Below are 24,470 nucleotides of genomic sequence, written 5' to 3'. Positions count from 1 at the left end.
CTTTCAGTAGGCTCAGCACACACAAAAAAACTTCTGTTTTTAGGATTAATCACCATATTTAAAAAAGTCAAAGCCTCAGAAAAAGAAAGGATATGGTGCCCTTTCATTCCCTTGTTGCTATGCTGGCCTGGCTCTTCCTGAAAACTGATGTATATAAAACTTAACTCTGCTAAAGTTAGTGAAGTGGCATGAATGTAGAGTTGATGAAGGAAATGTAGAATCAAATCTATCAAATCCTTCACTGGACTTCGGCAGAGATGAAGTAATTTAATTTCATCGCACCAGAACACGAATTCACACTTACATTACATTAACTTCAGCCTAAACCTCCCCATTTCAACACTTTCCAAAGTCTGAAAAGAGGCTAATTATTAAGAAACTGGATATCCCACTCTTACATATAAATGCTTCAAAAGTAGTTATTTTATACCTAGGTGGTAAATGTGGAGTCACTCATTACTCCATTGCTGCAAACTGCATAGGATCTGGTCCAGTGTAAACTCATAAACAAGGACTTGCTGGTTATTCAGTTGCAGAACAAGTGGTATTTGTGAAGTTGAGCTCAGTCAAATCTTTTTCACAAGCTGAATACTTTTGCATATGGAAAGAACTTCTACTTATTTCAGAATGTGTAACTAGCAGTTGCAGAAAGAAGGCTAGTAAATGCGCTGGTTTGCCTTGGAGTAGGCCCCAGCTTTAGTATGAAATGCCTTTGCATTAAATACAGCTATGTACTGTAGTAGGTCACATATACAAATGTGTATAATACTTCTAGCAACCAGATGTTTCTCTTTTAAAATAAAATAGATAACCAAATTTCACCTAGGTTACATTCCCTCCCTCCTCTCGGCTTTGAAGTTTGCGCAAGCTGTAAGATGCATAAAACAGGGCATGTTATGTTACCTCATAAATGTTAAATTGCTCAACTAAGTCCAAGTCTGTTCCTTTCTTGTTCAAGTGTCTCTGTGAAATAGCTTCAATGCCTAGCTCTTCCAGACAATCCACCACATCGTAGAAAGAGTCTTGATCTGGCAATCCCGACAGCGTCTAAGAATCAAAGGAAAAACATTTAAATCAGTTTGTTTTGAAAAGAATTAAACAAAGGATTTTAAAAGCAGGTGGTAAGTGGTGCTATGCATGATTTCAATAAAGTAAAACCCATGATGTAGGATTAGAGACACCGCTAGAAAATAAAAAACAAGTGGCACAGCTTTTAACAAACAACTCTGTGCACTGTGTAGAAAAATGAATAATTGGCAAAACAAATCAATGCTGTTATTTCATACAAAAAAGTATGGAAAATGTGGGCCTTTAAAATACACAGTTGGATTCTTCCTGACTTCATTCAAGTACAGATTTAAAGAACAGAGAATGTCAAAGCATCAAACACAGAGATAAAAGCAAAGAAGGAGAAAAAAAACAGTTTAGCTGAAATGAGTAAAGCTGATTTCCTACTGATTCCTGTAAGTTTAGCTCTTAAGAAGAAAAAGTCCAATGCACAGCTGTGTGATGTCAGGACAGCAGGAAATATCCTGCACCGTGTGCCTACTGTCCTCCACACCTGCAGCAGCAGTCATCTTCCCTGTGCACAAATTGTTTTATATTACAGAGATAGTGAATCTTCTCCTCCTTTTCAACTTCAAAAGTCATATTAAAGGTATTCATTAACTCCTATAAAATGTTATAAGAGTTATTAATTCCTGATTATATGGTAAGTTGTTACCAGTGACAATGTAGAGGAGCTTTTGCACACTAGAAAATAAAGAATGCTAATAATAACGGCTATTGAAAACTAACTGCTTGAGCCACTGATTTCTACTCAGCTTGTACTGATTTTTTACTGCTCCTTATGGATGATTCAGAAAAATTAGTGTAATCCTGTGCATATTAAGTAGAAACTACTGACCATACTGTGCAACTTACTTGCAGAGCAACATACACGTCCTCACAAGAACCAGTCTGTGCAGAGCTGTTTCTGCAAAATACCTGAGAATGCAGACTGGAAATAACACAGTTATTCTGGAGTAGCTCACCAGAGGGATGCTTATTCTAAAGTGGTTTCCTCTCTCCCATTTAATTAGTTAAGTAACTTATCTATATTCCCAGTAGAGGAGAGAAACAGCAAGAGACAGGGAAGCAAAACCCAGGCCTTTTCCAAAAAGAGTTTCAACTTCTCATGCCTTGGATAGAATGAACTGTGCTCTGTGAATACTGGTTTTCCAGAGTGGCTCTGAGCAGCAGAGTGCAGAAAAGAGCAGCTGCTCTGGGCTGCCTCCCTACACCAAGAAGCTTTACATTCAGAAAAATGGGTCTGAATTACATGACTAATGAGAGGGGAATAGGCAGCTGACATATCTGTCCTTTAAACACCTCTTTCCTGTGATGTGAAGCACTGGAATATGTGTATCAACAAGGTACTTTTTAATCTATCTTTTTTTCTAACTAAACACAACACAGCAACATTTTCTTTTTCAGTCATTACAGGACTGGTGAAATTGCCGGGTGAAAATCACCACAACAAGAATTCTTAGCACAAATACCAATGAAGTTTTCAGGTTATATGTTCAGGCTTTAATTAAAAATTTGTCTCTGTCCAGGACAGTACTTAAGCCTCTGTTTAAAACCCACAGAAGACTATGAAACTAAAACTTCCTGAAAAGTGCTGCAAACAGATACCACACATATTTTGTTCCTTCCTAAACCAACACCTAACACGGAGTAAAAATCTGAGGATTCAGCAAATGAAGCTATCACACTGCAAATTCAACGGAGCTTTAACATGGATTTGAAAATATTATAACAGAAAACGGTGTTCAACTATCAGGCTTTCTTTTGCAAATGAAAGATGTAAACTGAAACTATTCTGACCTGAGGGCCTTCATGCATAGTAAGATGTAATGTTGTATTTGCAAAAGAGGGGATAAAGAGTCATATCTTCTGAGCATTTACTTCTAAAAATATCAGGAAATGGTCTTAACATTGATATGCAGATCACCCATGTTCAAATACACCTTTTTTAAAATCCAAGGTAAGGCAAGCTGTAGAGTGAAAAAACAGCAGCATAAGGTAGTATTTACTGGCAACTGCTTTTGTCAGCAGCCTTTTATTTGTTAATATAATTTTAAATCACAGAGCAGTGGAAATCTAATTTTCACTGCATATTACTGGCCAGAATTGGGCAGTTGAACTGTCAACTATAGAAATCAAGTATTTTTCCTTTGCACAGTTTGTCATGGAACTCACAGACTCACTTTCAGAGCCTAAAGCATATTAGATTCAATTTCTAACATTATAATATGGAATGTAAAAGGGCACTACTGGTGTCTCAACGAGGTCAGTTCAATCTATCATAGGAAAAACACTTTTTCAGGAAATAAACACAAGAAATGCGAAGTGCTTGCATAAATGACTGATTAATTCTGGGTTGTGATATTAGAAAACAAGAGTGGACCCCCATTTTCTTGGTGGCTTTATAAAGGAAACAAAAACTGCTAACAGAAGACTGGAGATCATAGATTGAGCAGGTCCTTCAAGAGCCTTTGCTCCTTCCGGAGTACCTGGTTAAATTCAAACTGATACTCCAATATCAAAATACACATACAAGTCCCAAATAGTTCTTCGTGTTCTGAAGACTAAACCTTAAAAAATGAAAACCTGTCTAGAGAATTAAAATTTAGACACTTGGAGAAGCATGTTTAATCCATACTCTGTGGTTTGCTTGCTGAATTTTGTTACGGTCTTGCTATCTTCAACCAAAAATGAGATGTCAAATCCAAAACTCTTCAGAACTCAGGTGTAAAAACAAAGCATGAATATGAATGTCAAGACTCACTCCTATGCCTCTATCCAGTTTTGGTTTGAGGAAACATCCCTGAATTAAGATTTTTATTGGTGTGTTGTGTGATTTTCCAAGTTGCTTTCTCAAGCCTTTGCAAGAAAGGCTTTACAGCTTTGAGCTCTTCCCTCTCAAGTGGCTATTTTTGGAATGGTGAACTAAATTAAAACCAAAAACCCAGCCCAAAAGTTTTGAGCCTGATATATCCTCTTAACAACATTCTACCAAACACTCAACAATATGTTTTTCTTACCACTACCTTTAAAAATCCCAGTAGAAAGAAAGGTAAGAAAACATGAAGTTGTATTAGGAGTGGAAAAAGGAAAAGCTTTATGGGAGTATATCAGCCAAATGTGATCCTAAATGATAAGACCTATAGACAACATAATTAGCTGGTAATAGTAGAATATTCTTATCACTACATATCCTCAGTTATGTCTCTGAACAAATGCTGACGTAAATTAGCCCCAGACTGAAAGGCTCTATGTATTTGCAGTTTTTAAAATGGCTAACACTTGTTAGTAAAACTAGTAATTATGGTGACTTTTGTAATTTACAAAACAATCACAGTACAAAGCAGTGGTGCAGAGATGATATAGACAACAGGAAGTCCGTTTGGTGTGTAATGTTTCATGAAAGTTCAAGTAATACGAGCGTCCTGCCTTGGCTACCAAATGCCCAACAGCCTGCACTCCACTAGCAGGCTCACGCACTAGAGAGAGAGACATGAGCTAAATCCTACATGTTATGGTGAAAAGCACTACATGGTGAATAAACACACTTTGGGGCATTAGCCAAATTTTCAGCTGCTTTGGGATAGGAAGAAGCCTCTCTCATTTTTCCCAGGAACCAGAACTCCTAAAACATCTGGTAGGGCCAATGTCAGACACAGGACTTGGGATGATCATTGTTGCAGTGCAGCAGTTGCGATGTTCTCAAGGCAGGTCATCAGCAACTGATGTGCCAGCTGCTGTATTAACACCACACTGACCTGAAACAGCACTTTTTTAACTGTAGTTTATGGACTACTGGTGGGTGGTACTCTAGGCTCCCACTTGGACTGGAAGCTGGAGCTTAAATTCTAAAATTATACTGGACCTTCTAAAAACCATTCAGTGTTTAATCTGACTACACTAATACATATTAATTTTTATGTAACTTGTAATGATTTTATCTATTTAAAACTATACTGTATATGAGAGAATAAGCAATATTAATAACAGGTAAAAAGAAAATCAGCAGTAATTTTAAAACTTACAAAGCTTCCAATGTAATCTCAATGACGAAAAGGTTTTATAGCAGTTGAATAGAAAGCGAATTAAATGCAACACAGAATTTTTTTTCAGCATTTGATAAGTAGTTGGTGAAGTTCTTTTATACAAAGGAAACACAAAGACTTTAATCTATCCAGACTTCAGTAATAAACATAAGGAAGTAGAGATTAGAATAAGATCTAACAGATCATAGGAACTAATCCAAGGAAGATTACAAAAGTTATACCAGAACTATACATAACTGGACATATCTGCATATCTGCAATGTGGCAGCATTGGTATCACTCTCATTTAAGAGATTCATTAATGCCTAAATCCTCACAGATTAAGAGAGGGTTAATGAAATATTAGTTTAAGTAAATTGGTTAATCATCAGCAAAAGAGAGGGAGAGGATAAAAGGACTGGAGCAATTTTTATGCCTGAGTAGATGTGTTTTGCGCTCTTAACCAGGAAGGAAAACAGTCTGTAAACGTATACACGGAGAAGGATGGAGTAGAAGTAGGCTTCCTTAAGACAAATCCTTCACGAGGACTCTGCCTGCTCTGAAAACTTTGCTGTTTCCTTGCCTAGAAAAGCTGAAACCATCTGAGCCTTCTTTGTATTCTCTGCGGGGGAAAAAATTACAACTGTTACATGCTGCTTGCTGTTTTCTCTATAATCATGAAAAATATCCCATTAAAAACATCATAAAGCTGCCCATAAGCCAGATCATAATTATAAGTGTGGATTTGTGGGATTCCTCTCTTCCTTGATCTTCGTAACTGCGTTGCTCCTTTGACTGTGAGATGCTTTCTTTTTTTGTGTGTTTTTAAAGAACTATCTTGTCCTAAAAATAGTTTTAAATGTACTGAAAAACTCAGACTAAAGGAATCAACTATAGGATAATAAAAGAGTCAACAGAGAACAAAATCTTTGAGGAAGTCAAACACTAGGTAGATTACAACTGTGCAAATGATGAAGAGAATATTCTTAGCAACAGGAATTGGTACACAAGAAAACCAAGGTGTAAAGTGGAGCTGTTAAAGACTGGGTCACCTTGCCTTTAATAGCAGCTACAGACAGAAGCATATGTAACTGGTGATGCTTTTTCAGAAAGAGTAGAGCCGTAAGATAAGGTGGTCTTTTAAACTCAAGAGGAACTTTACTATCATGGAAGCAGGAGCAAGGGTGACTCTAAGCAAAAGCAGAGTAATGTCAGAAATGTCACCAGGAGAGGTTAGTCCTTCTCAGGCATATTTGCTGGACAATATCTGCCATTAAGAAATCATTTTATAAATAATATCAACAACAGAGGAACCCACAACCCCTACCATGTAGCCAAGACCCCAATAAACTGGCAGCCAACAAACTCAGGATCTTCAAGTGAATATAATGAGTAATAATAATATTTCCAAATACTCTGTCCTATTAAGTATAACCATAAACCACACAGATAGTTTGATTTGCCAGTAGTATGCTGATCTTCTGTCCCTTTAAAAATTAATCTTTAATTTTAGTTACCCTAAGATTTGTCTAGGACTAGATGCTGATTTTTAAGGTATTTACACTAATACATTTCTAACTGTCACGGACCTTTCCATTTTCTCGATTTTTTTCTGCTCAATAGCACAAGTGAATACTTCTGAAAACATTTGATTTTACTGTAAGACTATTACTTGTAAATCAGGTCACCATAAAATATAAGGAAATAAGAAAAAAATGTAACCTTACTTTTTTAAGCAGAAGTACTCTTATTAGCACTCAGACCTGTTAAATTCATCATACTTAGTTTACATTAAAAAAAAACCCAACTAAACTATCTGAACTAGAAAACTGTGTACAATGCAAGCCTTTGTGAGCATGTGTTCTTTTCACCAGCACTTGCTTTGTTTCTCCCGTTGGATAATCTGTTGAGTTAGTTTGTTGAGTTTTCATTTAGCACTGCAGCATTGGCATTGGGAGCCATGTCATACCACAGTTCCACACAGCATCTAGCAAAATAGCAATTCTACTCCCAACCACTGCCTTTGGGTGACTGCAGCACAAGTAACAAGAGTATGCTGATTGATTACAGCATGATCTGCAACTTCTCCGTGACAAGTCTCTGTCATGTACTCTCAACAGGGAAGTTCATCATACAACTGAAAACACTATGCCCACCAGTTATGCTAAAAAAGTAAACAAACCTTGTTAACCAAGGTCATTGCGTAAACCAGTAGCTCGGTATCAACCCCATCCTTCTCCTCCAGTATCTCCATGATGTTGGACCATGGCTTGGTTCCTAGAGGAAAAGCAAAAAGTCTTGGTTACAGGGATCAAAATGGAAAGCTATAGCATCAACACTTATCCAAGAAGTAGCATAAGATGGTTTATGTGGCCAGAGGAAAGTTCAAGTGAAAGATCCAGCGTTCTCTACAGTCTCTCCTGCTTCCCTAAGAGTGAAGTTAATGTAGACAATGGAAACTGCAGTGCAGCCTAATCCAGGGATCTAAAGTATGCCAGGTAGACTTTCTCCAAAGGTACCAACTTCTCTTCCTTGGTGATGAAGGAAGCTTTGTTAGCCCAGTGTGATTGACATAGAACTTCTAAAAATCAGGTGGGAGGAATTTTACTGAACCTGATATAGGTTCACATAGGCTTTGATAAATCTTCAGCAAAACCATAAAGCTATGCTTTCAGTGTGCCTGTTGCTCATATTCCTGGTGCTAATGCTGAATTATGCTGCATTAAGGTAACAAAACAGTGTGGCAGAGAAACAGTCTTCTCAAATTACAGGTTAAAGAAATAAAAGAAATGATCAATGAGGGGAAAAGAATTTCGCTGTGGTTCATTCTCAAATTACTTTAATAAGAAACCCATCTACAGAATTTTCAGATACATTTCTCTCATTTTCCACTAAGTAAGGTCAAAATCTGTGCTTTTAGTTATGACATACTTGCTTGATTTGCATATTGATTTGAATTTGCATATTTATCTGACAACCAAACCCTAGTGGCCTAGTGAGTTATTGTGCTAAAAACATCAGACTCAAGACAATCTCTTGTGTGGAAGGTACCGTGTAAAACCATCCTATTTTATTTGGCTAAATGGCAAGATGGTTGCATCTCCTAAATTTTATCTATGAAAAGTGAAGTAAATACTGAAAGACTATAATTCAGTGTTTTGTTTGGAGTAAAGTTAGAGGTGAGGAGGACGAAGTAGAGAGCTAACCTTACCCTAGAGATATTCAATTCAACTACACAAGTGTAACTGTGAGAGTGTTTGAACTTCAGAGGGAAACAGAGTATGTGCCATCACAACCACCTGTTGCTCACTGATCAGTAACCCTGAGGTCTAAACTCTGCATTACTCTCACAGTGATAACAGCCCTTGTTTATTCAAGCTGATATCTTACATATATATACCCTGCTACAAAGAGATCAGATTTCTGCTAACCAAGGATCTGCATTTTCAGGGCAATGGCAGTGCAGCATGTGGAAAACCTGTCTACTAATAAATGTGCAGACAGCAATATTTCTCCTGTTTTCTCTCCCTCTTTCTTTGAGACAGCCTCTGATCCTTACTACTGAATAATAAATCAGAGTTTCTTTATCTCAAGCAAAATCAGTGAGAGAGAGGGATTAATTCTCAGCTCTCCAGAAGTATTTATGTGCATTACTAATTAAATGCTAATTCAAATACATGTCTGTAATGAAAATACACTAGACACCTCTTTACCAGGTTCTCTATATTGCCAGACATTTTGGGCAGTGCATGTTCAAAGACATGTGGAACAAATTCACTCAGCTCACAAATGATATATGATCAGCAGGAATGATATCCTCACTACAAAAATGCCTTCCTGTGGTTTCCCGTGAAAAAATAAAAAATGGAAGGAAATAAGAAAGAGAAACAAAATAGGGAAACCACGCAAGTCTAACTTATAACAATACCATTTGGAAACAAAAATGAGTTGGTAACAACATAAAAAATGAATTATTTAATCCACTGCATTATTTAGTGAGAGTCCTTCTAGCAAAATCTGCCTTTATTTTTGCAGGTAGGTTTTATTCTTATTGGAATAATACTGGTTTGTTTTTTAGACAGCATCCATGTGTTCGATTTATTTTTCTTGAATGTCTCAATACTTCTTGATTATTACAAAAGAATAATTTTAGGGTCACCTCGCTTTTTCCTGCAAGAATGATATATAATTTTCTTCTACACATACTGCTTTTTTATTTTAGAATACAATTTTTAAAAATTGTTAATCAGGCACAGTTACTAGTAAGGCAAGTAGCTGTAAGGCAAGTAAATAGCTGAAAGGCAAGTAAAGCCCTGTAATAGCTCATCTATTTTTTAGAGGCTTTCATTATGCTGCTTCAACTAAACTTAGACAATTTCCAAAATCTAGGTTTTAATTCCAAATTCTTCATCTATTCCTTAACTACAGTCAAGAGGAGGTAGTACTATCAATGACTTTGATAAAGCTACACTCTGTACTAGATGAAACCTTTCCTTTGAAATTATATTTTCCCCATTATGATCTCAATCTGAACAGACAAGAAGTGAACATGGAAATAGCCATAAGGCCATCAACCCACCCAGGGACAAGGCAGTTCTGGTGTGGAAGTTGCACCATGAACTTACTGCATTACTCTAGTTGGGTTAATAGTTCTTGCTAAGATATAATGAGGGCCTATAGTTTCCAACCTATGATCCAGACAACATGGGATATGTGCAGATCGAGAGCAGGTGTCTGCTCTCATCCACTCTCAGATCCACTTTCCAGAGCCTGTGCAGTCCAGTATGCTTAAAGTAAAGAGAGACCTGTTCAGACTGGGATCATAATGAAGAAAACGGTATTTGAAAAGAAAGGTTTAATCTGGTACATATTAGAATAGTTCTATCAAAGTCATTGACAGTACCGCCTCCTGTTGATTCTAGTTAGGGAATAGGTGAATTTTCTCCTTCAGTCAATCCCGATGTAGAAGAATGATGATGTAGCATCCCAGGGATTCTTCTGGGAGCAGATCGGGATGTTCCCATAAGGTCATGACTTTTATGCAAAACTTGTGGCAAAATTGATAGGAGTGATGAAACAGGCTCTGTGAAGTAAAACAGCAGAGGTCGAGTTTTGTGTGCGTTCTCCTGCCTTCTAATGGGTAAAATGAGAACACCTCGACTGCCCTTTACAGGCTCGTCACTGGACAGAGGTCTTTATTGCAGCCATTCTGACAGGAGGGCTGGAGCCTCAACCCTCATGCTACTTACAGTGTTCCGAGTAATCAAATATGGTGCATAGACACACAAAACTATGAGGCTACAACAGCTAAGCCTATATTACATTAATACACTCTATTTATTGAATAACATTGGCCATTAAGTTTCAGACTTTTCTCAGTTTCCTCTTTAAATCCTTATTTTAATGGTGCAATTCATGTCATACACAAAATCTTGACATCCCAGCTACAAAGATGTGCACAGTATATATAGAGCAGGAAGAACCTTGCACAAGAGCAGAAACTTACATGAGTAATGCTATCAACTTAGAGAGTGTCTGTCTCCAACAGACACAGGATGGAAAGGTATTAATACGCTTTGAAAGACCTCAACATCTTGTACTCCAGGCTATTTAAATATGAGTGAACTTACACTCTTCCAGATGCTCCTACCCAGAGCATGGGCATTAATTTAGTGCATATCTAACTATGAATAAAATGGCAGGAAAAGCAGAGAACTGATAATGAGGGCCATTTACAAATAATATAACAAGTTGGGTAGCAGATAATTACAAATAATATAACAGGTTGGGTAGCAGATAATTCAAAATTAGTACGTGACAGTGTCCAGATCAGTCACGGGGCTTTAATCTCTGACCTAAAATATGCTCATGATAAAGCAGCCTTAGACAGCAGAGTGCAACGCTAGCTCCACTTTCCAGAGCCTGTGTAGTCTGGTATGCTTAAATTGAAAAGAGACCATATTCCTCCGGGGTTCTAAAACAAGAAAGAGTGGGAGGAAGGGGGGAGCTAGATGGAACTGTAAGTAGAAGCTACTTCCTATATGATGAGGGCCATGCAGTTATTCACTTATGGTCTGCTTGCATCTGAGAGTAAAGCTGGTACTTCTGTGGATCTCTGTACTTCGGTTTGCATATGGATGTATTCACACATAGAAACCACAGATGGGATTGCTTTGAAACCAGGCTGAGTTAATATGGGGTACTTTACGTTAATCACGTGCGGTACACATGTTGAAGAATTATGTCATATCTCATCACCTTGTACGTACATGAAACAATGGACTTTTATCAAAGCAGTGCTAAACCTAATTACATACCTGTGAGATTTATGACAATGGTTGAAGAAAATGCACACTGCTTTTTTCTTCCTCTGTATTTCTGTTCTGTCAGTCATTAAAGGTTGGTACTCCTCAATTTAAAAATATAAATTAAAACATAGCACATCCACAGCTAAAAGTGAAGGGCTTTGACACTGTCTCCGAGAGCATTCTCCTGGAGAAACTGGCTGCTCGCAGGTTGGACAGGTGCACTGTTTGCTGTGTAGAAAACTTCTGCATGGCCAGGCCCAGAGCATAGTGGTGAATGGAGTTAAATTTAGCTGGCAGCTGATCACTAGTAGGATTCCCTAGGGCTCGGTGTTGGCGACAGTCCTATTTAATATCTTTATCAACAATCTGGACGATTTAGGGTACCCTCAGTCAGTTTGAGATCGATGACACCAAGTTAGATGGGAGTGTTGATCAGCTGGAGGATAGGAAGGACTGATGACACAGGGTGAATCAATGGGATGAGGCCAATTGTATGAGGATCAAAAAGGTCCTGGCACTTCAGACACAACAGCCTCATGCAGCGCTACAGGGTGGGGAAAGAGTGGTTGGAAAGTGGCCCAGCAGAAAAGGACCCAGGAATGCTGGTTGACAGCCAGCTGAACATGGGCCAGCAGTGTGCTCAGGTGGGCAAGAAGGCCAAAGGCATCCTGGCCTGTATCAGAAACAGTGTGGCCAACAGGTCCAGGGAAGTGATCATCCCCCTGTACTCAGCCCTGGTGAGGCTGCACCTCAAATCCTGTGTTCATTTCTGGGTCCTTCACTACATGAAAGACAGTGAGGTGCTGGAGTGTGTCCAGAGAAGGGAAACAAAGCTGTTGAAGGGTCTGAAGCACAAGTCTTATGAGGAGTGGCTGAGAGTGGTGAGGTTCTTTATCCTGGAGAAAAGGAGGCTGATGGGGAGACCTTATCACTCTCTACAACTACCTGAAAGGAGGGTGTAGTGAGGCGGGAGTCAGCCTCTTCTCACAGGTAACAAGCGACAGGATGAGAGGAAATAGCCCCAAGTTGCATCAAGAGAGGTTTAGACTGGATATTAGGAAAAATTTCTTCATGGAAAGGGGTGTCAAGCTTTGGAACAGGCTGCCCAGGGAACTGGTGGAGTCACCATCCCCAGAGGTATTTAAAAGATGTGTAAATGTATCACTGAGAGACATGGTTCAGTGATGAACTTGGTGGTGTTTGGTTAATGGTTGGAGTCAATGGTCTTGAAAGTCTTTTCCAACCAAAATAAGTCTATGACTATTACATCGATGACCTAAAAAGGGAACTAAATATAAAACCAGAAAAAAAATCTCTTAAGGAGTTAAGTACAACTTCTCAATTAAAATAATTTTTTTAAAAAAGGAAGAAGGGAAAACTGGATATTTGAGTTATTTTCAAGACAATCCACCAAAGCACAGGTATGAGAATTCCCATAAAACCTCTCATCATGCTCCTAACATATACTCATCTAACTACACACATCAGGTTTTTTTCAAGTCTTATGTGGCTACTTAAGTTGTTTTATTACTTTGGGACATGTAAATGTTTGCCTAAGGCTGTTCTACAGATACAGAAGGGAATACACAAAGCATAGTAATTGTTTAGGGTCCTTCTTTCTCTTTTTTCTTTAATGAGGTTTACCAGCATGTGAACAGATGGCACTTTGCACATGTTGAGAATACCAGTGAGTTCAGAAAGCTGAGGAAAACCTAAGAATGACTGCGAAAATAAATCATCACGCTCACAATTACATGAATATTGTAATTACATTTATGCTTATGGAATTGTAAGGTTTAATGGTTTTAATTCAAAACAGAAAGCCAACCTGCAGAGTTCATTGTTTTTGAATTGCCCCTGCCTGCTTCCCTGCCATAAGAGACAATTTGTATTTTTTCTTCTCAATGCATTCTGATAGTTGAAAGCAAAATCTGGCTCCTTTCTCCTATTTCTGGCACCACCTTTCTTTTCTCCCCGACCCCCAACATTTTCTTTTTTCACTTTTACCATATCAAGTCACTCAAACAAGTTCAGCATGGAGGCAGTTGCTCCACAGAGGGAACCTTGCTTTCAACCTCAATGTTTGAGACCACAACAATGGATCTCCTAACCTCAAAAACGCTCCTTGAGGCAAAGGAATGTTTTGCATCAAGAGAGAATGCCCCAGGAGCTTAGTGATGGCTTTGTGGGAAGAACAAGAAAGAACCATTTTTGTTCTATTTATTTGTAAAAAATACAGTATACATATTCAAGTATTTTTCATGAGCCTGAAGGGTAACAGATTTCATAGTAAAATATCTGCTCAAGGGCTTTATTTTAATGTAACAACAGATGGTTTTGCTTTTACTATAAGGCCTGTACTATTACTGACCTCGTCTTTCTCTTCAAAGGGATTACACTGATTAGATATAATTTTCTCTTCTAAATCAGACTGCTGCTTCTCAGAAGGAAGTGGCCTTGCCTGGAGGAGCCTCTGAGGTTGGAAGATACAAGGGGGTTTACTTTGCATGTGGGTGCAGGGACGGGGCAATGACTGTGGTACTCAGGAAGGCAATCGAGTTCCTCATCTTTTCACCCTTCACTTTCTCATTACAATTAATTCCTCAGACAATCGTAGGCTATAAAAACACAATATGCTGTTAATCAAGAAATGAAGGATATGTTGCACAAAGCAGGCATCATGACAGCAACTCTATAGCCACTGAAATCAGTGATGAAATGCCACCTTGATCTCAGTGATGCTGGAATTTTGCAACCCCCAAGTAAGGCTACTCACCTCTCTTTTCATCAACAGTAGATACTGCCTGGATTAAAAGCGGTGCGTTGGATTCAGTATACTCCACAAACACCAGCAGCAGCTTCAGCGCTGTCTTTACCACCAGGCGAAACTAGAAGAAAAGAGTGCAACTTGTCATACTGCAAACCACAACACTTCCAGATGTGTGAAATGACACTGGGCAAGATGCAAGTGCAGCAGTCCACATCTGGTAATAACAGACGAACAGACGAGATTAAGCTGTGACAGCACTGCAGAAATGAAAGGTAGCCAGCTGGCTGAAAATTTCATTCACTGGACACAGTGCTCTTCTAGGGAAGTCCCAACAGTCAGTGAATCTAAATGAAAGCTTAACACTGCCACATGTAACAAAAGGTTGAATATCCCACCTATGCATATCCCCAACGCTGCTGTCCAAGGCTTGATGTACTTAGAACCTACCGAACTAACAAAGCATATATTTCTCTATTTCTCAACACATTTATTTCCTCCTTTCGCTGTAAGCCTTTAATCTTGTCAAAATGCTGTACGATGGGATAATTTCCTCCTTACACTTCCTTCTCTTCTTATTATGTTACTGTTTATATGTTACTGTTTAATGCTTACTTTATTAAATAGATTGATCTTCACTATTAAACAGAACTTGGGAGGAAGTGTGTTTAAACTCCAACTATCCCACCCTGTCATGATATGTGTGATTTACTGGAACTGAGCATTCTGCCTGCAAGATTTCAAATTTATTTTTTTTTGTACAACCCCAGGAGAGAGAGTTCATCAAAGAATCAGCATTGGTAAAATTGATCTATTGGAGATCAATAGTCAGACTGTATCAATTTCATCACAGATCTCCTATTTCCAGAGAATATCATTCAACTAAAAGAGCTGAGTGAGAATTTCTAGGGATGATCAAGTACGATTGCTTGGCATGACAAGGTATGTGAAAAAACAGCCCTTTATTTAAGGCAATATTTGGAGTTTTTAATAAAAGGAGATGTGAAAGGGAAGGATTTTTTAATAGGCAGGGTTCTACATGCCCAGCTGAGAAGGCTTTTACTGCAACAATTGATTCTAGATTAAATTTGCTATACCCTCAACCTAAACAATGGATTTAAAGCCAAATAAATGGTGACACGCTGCTGGTCTCAGGAACACACTTTCCAACCTACTATGCTTGAATCAAGCTCCAGAAAAAAAGCCCATGTATTTCTAAGTTTACTGTATTTTTCTTCTACATTGGTCTGCAACGAATATATCCAACGACATGTAAGATTTTTAATGAGACAGCTACAGTAATGTGGACATTACTCTCTCCTCTGCAACTGACAAATTTTTTAAATCTATTTTAGGATGCATTCATGCGGAGATAAACCATGCTCCAGAAAGTCCATGTCTTTGTCTCGTTACATTGAGCTGACAGGCACTCTGAAACATAACCACCTGGTCATTAAAATGTCTCACCCAGAGGCGAAGTAAAAAACAAAAAAAATCATTATACCATATTGCTAAACTGTTTCAGAGATATATAAAGTTTCTGTCAATATTGGCTTAGTCCCATTCCCTCATTTTTTTCAAGTCTTCTCAACACAACTCTCCTAAGAGGCAAAAAAATCACCATTAGTCATTTAGCATAGATGCATACTAAGACAGCAACTGTGTCTATTTTCTAAAAAAGACTGCAAGTGCAACAGGCATAGGCCACGTTCACACAGCCACTCACAGAGATGTACTAGAGCTCACTTGAAGGTAATGACCTACAATGCAGCTTGCTGCTATAAACACAGACTTTAGTGTCACCAGTGACCCAGCTATTTCTGTAGCTTCCTGGGTTTTACTCACTCATGTGGAATTGAGCTTAATGCACTGCAATGGCACTACTGGCAATGAGAAATATTTCGCTGTTGAATCTAGACTCTTTCAGGCTTGATGTATTATCAAATTGTTTCATTTTAGGGCTGACAGCCAGGAAATCCCAGTAACAAACCTGACCTTAAGACACTTGGTTAGCCTAATTTGCAATTGTACTGCTTCAGTGATACTTCACAGATATAGGGGGTAGTCAAAGTAAAGGAAATTGAAACCCAATAACACAACAAATCACTTTCCCCAAAATTGCACTGGACAACTGTGTATTTGCCTGTCAGGCCAATACCATGGTGTTTCTGCTCTGCAATGACATTTCCCTTACCATTCAAGTTCAATTGTTTAATAGACATATTGTAGGAATTTCCAAAAAGTCTTTACTTGTTTTGTAATGTTACTTTGTAAAATAGCAGTTATACCAGATTACTGTAAACTATTCTAGCAGTAACATACTTCCCAGATAACCACTTACATACTACCTCCTAATCTGATCAGGATCCTTTCCCTAGAAAGGAAATCTTGGATATTGCTTTTGATGGTTCTTAAAACTTCAAGGCTTGGCCACATGGTGACACTGAGATGCATTTACACGTAAATGTTGCATGGCAAAGTTCCCATACATTTCCTTTTGACAGCAATCAGTCGGAGATATACCAGGCTTAATTCTATTTTTGCAAATCTCTTTTTCTTCCAGAAAGAAGAACCTTTGGCAATATCTTTGCTCAAACTGATGCCTGCTGGCCATGGCAGGTGCTGTAATAAGGAGTTAGTCCCTATGCACCTGCCATGTTGCAAATCCTTTGAAGCCTCAGGGAGGCCCATTGCAGTTGCACCAGACCAAGGCTCAAGCTGGTTGATTTTGGGTGCTGTCTGCCGGTATCAGCCTCCTGTGCTTACCAAACTAACAGATGGTATTTTAAGGAATAAATACCACTCAGAAGTAGTCCTGGAGAAAAGGAGCGATTAGAAAAGCTATGTTTTGCTTGCCATTTAGGTATTAGAAGGATACTGTAAGTTCAGTTCCTCAATTTGCAAATTTTCAGAGCTTATCCAACTCCCCAAATAAAGAGTCAATCAGTGCTGGAAGTGGAGTTTCTTTTCAGCGAAGGTGCATACCATGGCCGTGTGGAAGTTGTTAACTCGCTTGTCTACCATTGGTTTCTGTGTCGCCATAGTTATTATACTGTCTCCTTGCATTGGCTAGCCAAATGGCCAATCCCCTGCTTGGCCCAGCAGCCCTCATAAGCTGCGGGAAATTTGAATAAAGGCTCTTCTTTGCTGTTGGATTCCCTGTGTGCTATGTGGTCTCTGTCTCCTGGCTTAAGTACCTCTGCCGCCTGTCCCTGCCACGAGGGACAGGTGGTGGTGGGGGGGTGATTCCAGCCCTGAAAACCTTCACAGAGCGGCTGGCAGTGACCCCCCAGAAACCCCTCGAACTGCAACAGCCGCGTTCTGCTTGCAATCAGCACAGACACTAGCTTTGAGAAAACCTGCGTTTGAAACAATGCTTTTTCCTGCTCAATAGAAAATGGCACTTGAGATCCCTGTGGGCACTTTTAAGCCTGTCTGCTGCTCCTTGGGCAAGGACAAAACTAAACACTGCAGTCCTAGACTATGCTGCACAATGCCTATACTGGGGACTTACTAGCTACCTTAACCCACATAATCTTTGTGCTCATCCTGCAATGCTTTCTAATACTGCTTTAACAGTGCTTCTTGACAGAAGCAGGCAATCACTGAGCAGCTGCACTGCTTCTAGGAGACTGAAGTCTTCAACCAGCCAAAGACCCTCCAAGACATGTGATTGCCTGTCACCTCCAGACACAGGAACAGTCCAGAGTCTGACATGCTCACACTGAAATCAACTCTAGTTATCCACCATGGCACCAAGAAGTCTCTGAAAGGTCTGTTCAGGGATACCTGCTGCCAGGACCCATGTGAAGCACAGTGAATTTTCTCACATAGCCTATCTTCTAAATGTTCACTTCATTGTGGGCCTGACCTGCCTGTGGCAGCTCATGCATGCTGCTGGTGACATGATAAGTGTCGGGTATCACAATGGGACGGGTTTCAACCAAGACCAAGAATGACTGTTTCACAACTTTCAAAATACCAGAGCTATTCAGAAAGTTCCCATTTGTGATTAACTGTGGTGATTGTCAAAGTGGGAGATCCTCACAGCTTCATGAGTGAGTTCTAAAACGTGTTTGCAGGGCGTACCTTTTCAATTAATTAAATAGTAGACAGCTACATTGCAAATAAAATAACTAAATCTCAAAACTGGGAGATTGCTTAACAGGAAAAAAAGAGTAACAATTCTTTGACTTTCTTGCTTCCCTTTGTGAAGTCACGGGAGTTCTTGCCAGCCACTGCTACCACTTTATTTCACATGATGTACCCAGATGGCACAGCAATGGGACCAATAGAAACAAGTTTCATATTTCAGTCACAAGTAGGGGAATCACTAATAATTTGAATCACTGTTAAAAATTTCATGAAAGCTTTTAATATGGCTTCTGGGATATTTTTTCTGTTTTTTATTTAGTATTGAAGATGAGTTCAACTGCTTTGTGAATCTGCTTCAATAGTCACAGTTCCGTTAAAAGTCCATGGAGAATCACACTATTACTTCAAACAGAACTAGATATCAGAAGGGCAATAAAAGATTTAGACATGCTAGCTCAAAAAAGGTCCTGTTATCCTCACTTTGCAAACATTGGTTGTTGCAATTAAATCCAAATTTCCATCTTAAATATTACTGCTTAGTTAAAAAAGAAGGCTCATTGAGGCAATATACACACTCATTGGCTTGGTAAAGTGATATTTTAACAGTTCTGAGATTAAATCAGGATTCTTGAATGTCAAAGCACTGAAGTATCAAAACTGCTATTAAGTTAGAAAAGAAAGTTCATGTTGTGTTTTTGTATGATGTGCAAGCCAATTCATAGACAGGAAATGATGTTAGCATCTTCTGGGTAAAGATAAGATGTAGCCGGCAATGTAAAAGGAAGAAAAATTATAAACCTTTTCCCTCCTTCTCACTTTACGTTTTACAGTGCAGTTTGGCAGCACCTTTCCTTTTTATCTCTTTATGTTTAGACAATTACAGACTCAGCCAAAGATACCACACAACTGGCTGCAAAACTCATATCTCATGGAAGGGCTTATCCCAGTTGTTAATCACTTGTCAGGAAAGATTTTAGCCTTCACAAGGAATGTTGTCACAAAGTTCATTGACTTAAAGACCAAAGAAATATTTATAAAGGTCAGATTTAAACATTTAGGATTCAATTTTTTTTTTTAAACAAGAAAGAAAAAAGAAAAATGAGCAAAAATATTTTACTCTGGGAGATGTAGTTGGTTTGGATTTACACTATTTAAGTTTAAAGGAGAAATGGGCATTGGATTTTTAAACAAAGATTTACTACAGCCACATCCTTCGGGTCCTATTCCAAGTGCAGACATGGACTTACTGCAGGCCACATGCTCATCTGCTTGATAGGATACAGCCAAGCAGTGCTGTAGCTGAAGAAACACCCAGTGCAACCAGTGTCCAGCCTGCCAGTGAGAGGTGCATAGGGAAACTGGAACCCTTCTTTCTTGTGAGGTGCAAGGATGCCTCCAACTTCAGATGTAGTGCTGCAGGAAGAGCCCACTGGCATCCTGCCAGCACCTGTAATGCAGTTAAATTTCGTGTTTCACAAGGGGCTAAAATCACCTTCCGTTCACAAAAAGAGGAAAGATCTTCCCAGAATGCAAGGTTTTATATACAAATTTAAATAAAATACATAATATATATAGTATATACATATAAACCCACTATTCATTATAATAAATAACAAATATAGTATACAAAATAAATATATAGTATTTATATGGTTATACTGTAGTAAGGAAAACATAAATATTGAGCTTGAGAGAATCTCAGTGTAATAATTAAAGTTGGAATGGCCCTAATATGACTTTCCTTCTTATCTTAGGTGAACAAACCCACTTCCCTTACTCATATATCAAGTGCTCCACCCCACCTCACCATCACGGTGAACACACGCTGGACTTGCTCCAGTAGGTAAATATCTATCTCATACTGAGGAGCCCAAAACTGGACTCCTGAACTCGTGGTGCAGTCTTATCAGCACCAAACAGGAAAAGGCACTTCCTTCAACTTGGTGGCTACACTCCTGTCAACCCAGGCCTTCATTCACACAGTGGCATACTACTCACTAGTGCTCAAATTCATATTTTCTTATTCAGAATGAGTAAACAGAATCAAATGGTGTGATGCTAAAAGAAACACCTATAATTTTCCCGGATTTTAAGAAGAGAAGGGGTAGTGGCTTTAAACTGAGAGTAGGCTTATGCTATATGTTAGTAAGAAATTCTTCACTGTGAGGGTGGTGAGGCACGGGAACAGGTTGCCCAGAGAAGGTGTGGAAGCCCTGTCCCTGGAAGCATTCAGAGCCAGGTTCAATGGGGCTTGGATTAAACTGATCTAGTGGAAGGTGTCCCTGCCAGTGGCAGGGGGTTGGAACAAGATAATTTTTAAGGTTCCTTCAAACACAAATCACCCTATCATATGACTATACTATGACTTAGTATCCTTAAAACGTAATTTTCAAGAATCACAGGCAAAGAAAAAAGAGACAGAAAAGGAAGATTTACAAAAAGTGCCAGATAAAACCTGCCATGAGAAAAATTAGTCCTAACAAGATCCACTTTGAACTTGCAGCACTACTGCCAAGGCCAGTACAGGTAATGTTCACTTTATCAATCAAAAAGTTAGATGTGCATAAACAAAAAAGCATTGAGATTCTCCTAGGATTTTGTACATCAGATGTTCCATATATTTCCATATCTGTTGTTCCCAACATGTCTGTCCTGTTCAGACAGAGGAGTCAGACCTAAGAACAGCTTTAGCTTATTTGCCTCTGGATAAATCTCATGAGATGTACAAGGATAGAACTGTAAGGGGAAAAAAAAATCAAAGATCTATAGTGAAGCGTGATGAAAAGTGTGTATCATAACATTTCCAGATTATAACTTGGGATTCAACCACAGTTTGTATCAGCTCTATTTTTCTGTCATATTTGTTGTCACTAATAGTTCAAAAGCTCCTTCAGCACCTGGTAAAATCACAGATACATATATATACACCACATACACACTTCCACATATACAAAGAAACTAATATATATATTACAAGAGTATATATACTGGAATAAAAGCTTGTTTCTACCACTTTACTATTTTACTTTGGGTTTACACAGTACTAGAAACCTCAGGGTTCTGCTTCAACTTCAGCATTACTTGGATATGGGCAATGAGAGCTGTTTATCTGCTATAAAAGGTTTGCCTCTAACGACCACGCAAGACAATATTATATTACCAATGCTCTGGCATAAGGTGTCTGTATTTTGTAGCAGTTCCCAGAATCATGCCAGTTTCTTTTTTTGTTTTCTTTCCCTAGAAGGTAAAAATGCATTAGGACCATGTACATTCTTGTTCACAGAGAATCATCTCAAAATCAGAAATTTAATAGGGAAAACAGATGATGATGAGGACAGACAACTGGATAATCTTATGTTGATATCCTTTGCATAGCATAACTTTGGTAAAAATTAAGGTATTTAGAGCCCATAAACCAGGAAGCATACAAAACAGAGGGAGGGTGACCCTATTTCTTGACCAGGTAGGCAGTGTCAAGTATGCACATCCATGGCATACAAAAGCCCTTTGACAAGGATGCATATTTGTAGCCAGTCTTTTAGAAATATAGTTTACCTGACACATACAACATCCCAGTATTTTTTGATAAATATTAATTTTTCTCAAATCTCTGGAACAATTCCATTTCAGTATTTCACAAGCTATTCACCTGTATTTATGTAAAAGGATGTCTCCACTGCATTCAGCATCTTACTAGACATTTCCCACATTCACTCTGCAGCAAGACAGCCAAGAGCCCCAGTACTGAATGCATAAGCAGGAAGACCCACCTCTGATAGGATGACTAAAGACCAGCTATCAGAAATATGCACCACTGGCTAAACATGGGAAAGAACAGTAACGTCTACAGCAAGAGTTTGAAAATGTGTTGTAGAGACTGCTTACATAACCCAGACAAATTGGGGTTTGGGAGTGTCAATAAGGAAGGGGAAAGACACTAGGAGGGGAAATATTTGAAATTCTATGTTACTAGGATTTTTAAATGCCTTACAGAACACAGAAACAATCCAAGTTCTTTATGTTCTCTCTCTATTCCAAAGTGACATTTGAGGTCAATTACTTCACTCCAAAAACTGGTAACAAGTCTACTTAGTGTTTCAGTTCCTTTTTATTCATAGTTCCTGAATGCAGGAATGATCAGAAGAATGAGATCCTTCTGTGTCACCTAAATCAAGTGTTTCTAGTCAGCTTAATTTTCCATCCAAACCTTAAGGCAGCCTCTTTTAAGGAGAATGATGTAAAATTTAGAAACTCAACCTACAGAATACCACACAAAACTTTCCAAATGAGTCTAATCACCCTTTTCTAGGAAGGTAGAAAGAGTTCATATGTGCTGAGGCCCCAGAAGTTGCTTTACAGACTGTAATGAAGATGTGACAACTCCTGCCTTTCTTTTCAGAGCGGCGGCATCTGCCCAAGTCAAGGCATGTGTATGGCACAGGGAGGTATCACAAAGCTGAGATGCATGGCAAGCAACAGTTAAATACAGAACACGTAATGCTAGGAACAGCAGAGAAATACATGCACTTACTATTCTTAAAACAAAGTTTCTCAGAACTTTGCAAATGTACTGGGCAATGATTGTAAGTACTGTGCGCTGTTACATATGTGGTATGTATCTGTCATTTATCTGTGGTGAGATTTCTGACATGAAGAGAGAGAAGGTAATTAAAAAGAAATTCATCTGGTTTACCAAGAAAACACAGGGATAAGCAAATAGTGATTAGTGAATGGTCAACAGGAAAAAAAAAGGCTCATGCCTGGAAATTATTATTTCCAACATCAATCATGGTACAGAAGCAGGAGGAAAAATGAAAAAAAATCTGTACACAGAAGCAGGAACTTCATACAACAAATCAAAGCATATTGCAGGTCAAAGTGGCTCTCAGATGAATACAGGCAATTCTGATGAGAGCTTTGAAAGAGTATGTGTTAAGCCATTTCTAATGAACTCATGCAGCAATTGCCACATCAAAGAGACATTGTTTGAAAAAACCCCTAAAGGCTGCAGAGCCTGGAATGAGACAGGAGATGCTACAAGGTTTTTTGGGCATTCCCCTCTCCACCTTTTGGAATAGCAATGACAATCTTGGGGAGGTAGGGAAGGGATTTTCTTGTCCCATGAAGTACTCTCAAATGATGGTTTTTTTTGTTTTATGACAGGATGAATGAAAGACCATTCACAGCTTTTTAGGAAAACACATAAAGTAAAAGCAATCTTGTCTTGTTTTTCTCCCCTTGAACCAGACCAATCCCCCTGGTGTGTTCCTTAAGAACCGTTCATTGTGTAAAAATTACATGTGATTATTGAGTTAGAAGGGAGGACAGGATAGGATTTGGAGATTATAGGACATAAAAGGATCAAACTTCTTTATTCTCAAGTGACTCCTGAGCTGGTGTCATTGCACCTTTGTCAAGGACCCAACCACATACTTATTAATTATTACACAGTTTTGAGCACCTTTCTCTTTTGCTCTTTCAGATATTGCTGAAACAGAAGGGTTTGGTTTCAATTAAAGTTTTAGTTTTTTCCACTGCAAAACACAAAACAAAAATATTTCACTGGTAATTTGCCATCAGCCTGTGTCCAGAACAGGAATTAGGCTTCGCTTGTAAAGATTTACACTAAGATTTTATTTTCTTTCTCTCTTCAAATTGTGCAGTTTCATCATACTCAATCTGTTGATGCTTTTATTAACCCTTCCCAAATGCTGGTATCTTTTAGGACTCCAGGCAAATGAACACTATCAGTACCTCTATTCTGTCTTCTGTGTGTGGGTAAAGATTGTGATTGAATTATCTTCAAGAAGGTATAAAACACCTAGCTCGAGAGAAATTACAACAGCACAAGAAGCAATTTCTGGTTAAACTCATGTTACACACATGTAATGTGCCATCAAACAGTTTTTGATAAGAAAAAGACATTTTTATTCTCTTTTTGTCTTCTATAAACATGCACCTTGTTTAAATATAGCATCAGTGTTCTAGCATTTTCCTGTTATGGATCACAGAGTAAAATTGCCTAGTAAAGTCTGTTCCTTTCATTAGATAACATAACCTTGGTTGAGCACATATTAAACTAGGCTTATGCAAAAATAAAAAAAAACTACCATGATGTGTATAATGTCATTCTAATGCAACTTAGCATCTGGAAATATACTGTCTGACTAGGCCATTTTTTGGTAGTTACTGCAAATGAATGAGGTC

General features: G+C 38.6%; 1 protein-coding gene across 10 annotated transcripts in view; it reads right to left on the bottom strand.

The window, feature by feature from the left end:
• The window catches only part of FHOD3 (formin homology 2 domain containing 3), a 385,562-nt gene that overhangs the window by 111,964 nt on the left and 249,128 nt on the right, over positions 1 to 24,470 (bottom strand). For all 10 annotated transcript variants that reach the window (XM_017814946.1, XM_017814947.1, XM_017814953.1 and 7 more), the window contains 3 exons: positions 14,178 to 14,289; positions 7,276 to 7,370; positions 904 to 1,047 (listed from right to left, as the gene is read on the bottom strand). In XM_017814946.1, the coding sequence (XP_017670435.1) occupies positions 904 to 1,047; positions 7,276 to 7,370; positions 14,178 to 14,289 (351 nt within the window). The remainder of the gene's footprint in view (positions 1 to 903; positions 1,048 to 7,275; positions 7,371 to 14,177; positions 14,290 to 24,470) is intronic.

This window comes from Lepidothrix coronata, unplaced genomic scaffold (genome assembly GCF_001604755.1).
Source record: "Lepidothrix coronata isolate B3197 unplaced genomic scaffold, Lepidothrix_coronata-1.0 Scaffold47, whole genome shotgun sequence".
NCBI lineage: Eukaryota > Metazoa > Chordata > Aves > Passeriformes > Pipridae > Lepidothrix > Lepidothrix coronata.
This window is presented reverse-complemented; position numbering and strand designations above follow the sequence as displayed.